Below are 4,791 nucleotides of genomic sequence, written 5' to 3' on the forward strand. Positions count from 1 at the left end.
CTCTTCCACCTTGTAGGATCCCTGGAATTAAAGACGGCTGATACCTTGTCTGGCTTTATGTGAGTTCTGCAGATTTGAACTCAGGTCCTCAAATTTGCAGTAAAAGAACTTTACTCACTGAGCCAACTCTCCCTGGCTCAGTGTTAATCACTTGGAAACGCCAGAACACATAAGAAGATCCACATATCTACAAAAGACTTAGACAGAGGCCTCCCAGGTCGGGAAAGGGTTCTTCATTGCACATTTAATAGCTCATGCAGCACTTGGTGACATAAATAGGGGATGGAGGAGCATGTCCGCAGATTCCACAGATAGTCCACAGTGCAGGCAGGACACACACAGCCAGGGCCACATAGGGAGGAGCTGATGGCCAGCCGGAAGGCTCACCTCCCTAGACGTGCACAGGGGGGACAAGAAAAGATTGATCACCCTGTGTCATGACATGCCGGTTACCCAGGAGACACTGAGCAGTTGTGGACACTCATGTGGCCCTCAGGCCTGGCTGGCTCATATCACACTTCACTGGTGGTTCAGTATGTGGGGTTAAGCCTGGTTTCAGCTTATCTTCCCCTCACAAAAGGGAGCAGAGAGACTCAGGTAAGAGATGCTTGGGCTTCAGGGGCAGGGACTTGGGTTTTACACAATGAATCCGGGGAAGGCTCAGCACCCACAGCTTTAACCAGCAAGTCAGAGTTCCTTGCTGTCCCTAGGGATCTCCAATAGGCAGGTTGACAGAGCCGTGACTCCTAGCTACCAGGAGATGGGGACTCAGCCCAGACTCACGATCATTTGGAAAGCCCCCGCATCACCATGCTTCCTGCTCAATCTGGGCGCCCAGCCAGTGAGGGGTCACAGGCTTGGCCAACTGTCCTGACATGAGCTCAGGGTGCCCTGCAATCCAGAAATGAACTTTCCAAAAGCCATGAGGGCAAGTGACTAGTTTAAGATACTACCTCCTGACTTTCTGGGGTCAGTTGGGAGGCTGGAACCTACTTGGGCCCATCAGGGGTCTTTCTGAGAGTTGAGGGTAGTGGGCAGGGACCAAGAATGTCTTTCCTCACCCTCTGTTTCTGCTCTCAAACCTGAGTGTCCATCTGAGGACACTTCCCTTTGACACATCTGTCCTACACACCTGGGAGAATCTGACAGGGAACAGGGACAGTGTCCTAACTTTCAGCCCTGGGGGAAAGCTGCAAGGGTAGCTGTAGTCCCTCTGTCTTGAGACCTGGCAGGACACAGAGCTAGTTCAAGTATGGGGACCAAATAAGAATTCCCAAAGACTTGAAGAGGGGATAGGGTAGCCCCAAAATAAGGTTGCAGGGTGACTGTGGGGGAGCCAGCTGTCACTTCCCTGGTCTGGGGATGCAGTTGTCACTTGCCCTTAATTTTTAAAATGCTCAAGATGGGTATTTATTCAAAAGTGAGTCCAGAAGGGAGCGGCTCCATGCCAGGCACCAGCCCCACCTCGCTGCTAACCAGCAGCTCCCAGGCCCCTGGCATGGGGAATGGGTCACTGGGCCACAATGGGAACCCCCACAAGGGTACAGGTGCAATGCAAGCTCAGACAGTGAGGGAGATGAAGCTGTTGTAACGCTGGATGTTTCTTTTCAGGATTTCGGAGCAGGGGCCGAGGACGCGTTCGAAACGAGGCCGGTCCAACTTCACACACTTGAGAGGACCCCGGGCCACCACAGTGGCTGCACGGGGTCGGTTCAGCAGCAATGCAATCTCCCCTGGAGGGACGAGAGGAGAAAGTCAAGATACAGAACAGGCTTCCTTCCCAGTGGGATGACAGGTGGACCTGCATTTTCGTCCTTCTCTTCTTGTTTCCTTGAGAACAGGGTCCCGTACCTCCCAGGCTGTCTTAGAACTCACTCACTATTCAGCTGAAGATGACTTTGAACTTCTGATCCTCTTGTCCCCTCCTGAGTGCTGGGGATTTCAAGCTGCACTACCACACCTGGTTACTCAGTGCTGGCATTCAACCCATGCATCTTTAGCCTTGATCTTGAATTACAAATGCAATTTGTGTGCATGTGTGTGTGCGTGTGTGCGTGTGTCTGTGTCTGTCTGTCTGTCTATGTCTATGTGTGTTTACCTGGAGACTGAACACAGTCTCATGCATGTTGCCCGAGCACGCTACCACTGAGATACAGCCTAAGCCCTTAAAAAAAATTTTTTTTTAAATTTTGAGACAGAATCTCAATAAGCTGCCTAGGACAGACCACGAACGTGCCATCCTCCTGCCTCAGCATTCCTATAGCTAGGATGGTGAGCACTGCACAAGTCAGCCTGGCACAAATTCTTCCCTAGTTTAAGTATGGCTTGTGAAATACTGGAAATATTTTATATAAGCTAACAAATTAGGGACTGGGGAATGTCGCTCGCTGGTAGAGCACTTGCCAAGCATGCACAGAGCCCTGGGCTCCATCCCAGCTCTGCATAAACCAGAAATGGGGAATCATGCTTGTGAATCCAGCACTCCGGACGTAGAGGCAGGAGGGTGAAACATTCAAGGTCATCTCCAGCTACACACCGAGTTTGCCTGGCGTACACGAGACCGTTTCTGCACTCCCCCACACACACCAGGAAAAACTGTGTTATTTCTCTGAAATGCAAGCTGAGTTAATATTGTCCTGTGATCTGCCCAGCAGCCCCGCATGCAGGAGACACTGTGATGTGGCCCAGGCCTCCTCATGACCTAGTTCCAGCTGTGAGAACAGTCTGTATCGACTCAGGACCCTCATCCTCGGCAGCTACACGAGTGAACCGCTTATGGTCCCTGCGCCTCTCACCAGGACTCCGCTCTCCCCAAGACCAACAGCTGGCCCCCAGGGCTGTCAGTCTTGTGGACTCAGGCCAGTCCTGGACCTCAGGGTGAGGTGGCTCCAACTCAGGCCTCTCTCACACCTGCCTGTGGCTTCCCTACCCTCCAGAGTCACCCTGAGGCCTCACGAAACCCCTGCAGCTCCCGACCCAGGGCCCCAAATGAGACGCCATATCTTGACTGGGGGACTGCAACTCACCAAAGTAGTCAGAGGGCCCAAGGCGCCCCACTTCCACATACTCCTCATTGGGGGATCGTCGCTGGAGGACCGAAGCAGTGCCCTGTGGGAGAGGAGACAGGCAGAAGTCAAGCAAACATGTAGGTCAGTTGTTAGGAGGGCATGTTGGACGCTGCTTGTTGGGGTACATCACACCTGGGGAATCGCTTGCTTCGGTGGGCATGTGTGGGAGGGACATGTGGAGAGTCTGCAGTAGGAGACTCTCCCTGTTTGTCCCTTCTTCCTGGCTCCTTTCCTCCATGCAGCCATAGCTGCTTCCATGCGGGCTTCTCCCTCCTCTTTTAGGGTCCGCCATGCCTTCAGGGAGGCAGACCCCCTTGAGAGCTGAGCTCTGAGTTGCTGCAGCTTACCAATGCCTCCTCCCAGACACCTACAGGACTAGAGGTTCCTGTCTGAACCCTGCTTTTACTGACACAAGAGAAGCTCCCCCAAATGGGGACCTACCCAGCACCTCCCCCAGAGGCCTTGGTGGTGACTGTGAGGATGGTCCCAAGGGTGCCAGTGCCTTGTCACTATGCTGAGAGCTGACCTTGGGCTGCGGCCTAAGGACAATGAGCTGTCCCGCCACATGGGGGGGGGGCTCCAGGGAGGCAGGGAGGAGCATGGTCTCAGGGTCACACACCTGCTGAGCTATGCAGCCCCTCCTTACTCCCAAGAGGGCAGTGGGTCTACAGATGAAGCTGGCTCAATGATTAACAGGGCAGCTGCAGTAGGTCACAGGCCTCTGGGAACATTAAAGACAAGGCCCGGGGCACCCGGGACGTCTTGGCAGCCAAATGCCTCCTGTCCTCATGCACGCTACTCCTGAGATGGGCAGCGCACATGGTTGGACCTTGGCTCCTTCTGGGCCAAGCCTTCCAGAGTCAGTATCCCCACTTGCCACCTCCAGGGCCTTAGAAGATGGAGAATGGCTTTTAACATCACCAGTCACTCCCAGTAAGAACTGCAGAGCTGAGTCAGCTGTGATGATTCACATCTAGAATCTAGGAAGCTGAGGCAGGGGGGTTGCGGTGAGTTGGAGGTCATCTTGGGCTACATAGTGAGACCCTGATCAAAATTCCTGCCAACAAACAAAAACAAAGCCAAAGCAAAATAACAACAAAAATGCTCACAAAAAAAAAAGGAAAAAGAGACCTGGAGTTGACCCTGTGGGTAAAGTCGCTTGTGACCAAATCTAATGACCTGAGTTCAATCTCCAAGACCCACGTGGTAGAAGAAGAGAACTGTCTCCTGAAAGCTATTCTTCAACCTCCACACATGTATTACCGCTCCACACATAAGTAAATGTTAAAAAAAAAAAGTAAAGGGGATGGCATTCATTTGCGCTGGGGAGATGGTCCAGTGCTCAAGAGCAGTTGTTGTTCTTCCTTCCAGAGAGCTTAATGTCAGGTGACTCAAAACTGCCTATAAATCCAGCTCTTGGGGAATCCAGTACCCTCTCTGGACCCCACGGACATCCGTACAAATATAGCAGACGCTGTCACATACACACATACACACACATCAAAAAAAAAAAGTCGGAGGAGGAGAAAAGAAGGAAGGAGGGAGGGAGGAAGAAAAGAAAAGAAGAAGAAAAAAAAGGAAAGGAAAGCAGTTAGGTGTGGACCAAATCTGTAATCTCAGCACTGAGGAAACAGGTGCAAGAATAGGAAATTCAAGGTACAGAGCAGTCAGGGCCAGCCTGGGCTTCACAGACCAGTCAGGATATATATATATATATATACCT

At 52.1% G+C, this 4,791-nt stretch overlaps 1 protein-coding gene across 4 annotated transcripts in view; it reads right to left on the bottom strand.

Annotated features, from left to right (window-relative positions):
- Positions 1–218: 218 nt before the first annotated feature.
- Positions 219–4,791, bottom strand: part of Prkar1b (protein kinase cAMP-dependent type I regulatory subunit beta) — a 141,477-nt gene continuing 136,904 nt past the window's right edge. For all 4 annotated transcript variants that reach the window (XM_013353799.2, XM_013353798.2, XM_013353797.2 and 1 more), the window contains exons 10-11: positions 3,027–3,108; positions 219–1,733 (exon numbers count right to left, since the gene is read on the bottom strand). In XM_013353799.2, coding sequence (XP_013209253.1) covers positions 1,561–1,733; positions 3,027–3,108 — 255 coding nt within the window. In that variant the 3' untranslated portion in view covers positions 219–1,560. The remainder of the gene's footprint in view (positions 1,734–3,026; positions 3,109–4,791) is intronic.

Source organism: Microtus ochrogaster, unplaced genomic scaffold, assembly GCF_000317375.1.
Source record: "Microtus ochrogaster isolate Prairie Vole_2 unplaced genomic scaffold, MicOch1.0 UNK16, whole genome shotgun sequence".
NCBI lineage: Eukaryota > Metazoa > Chordata > Mammalia > Rodentia > Cricetidae > Microtus > Microtus ochrogaster.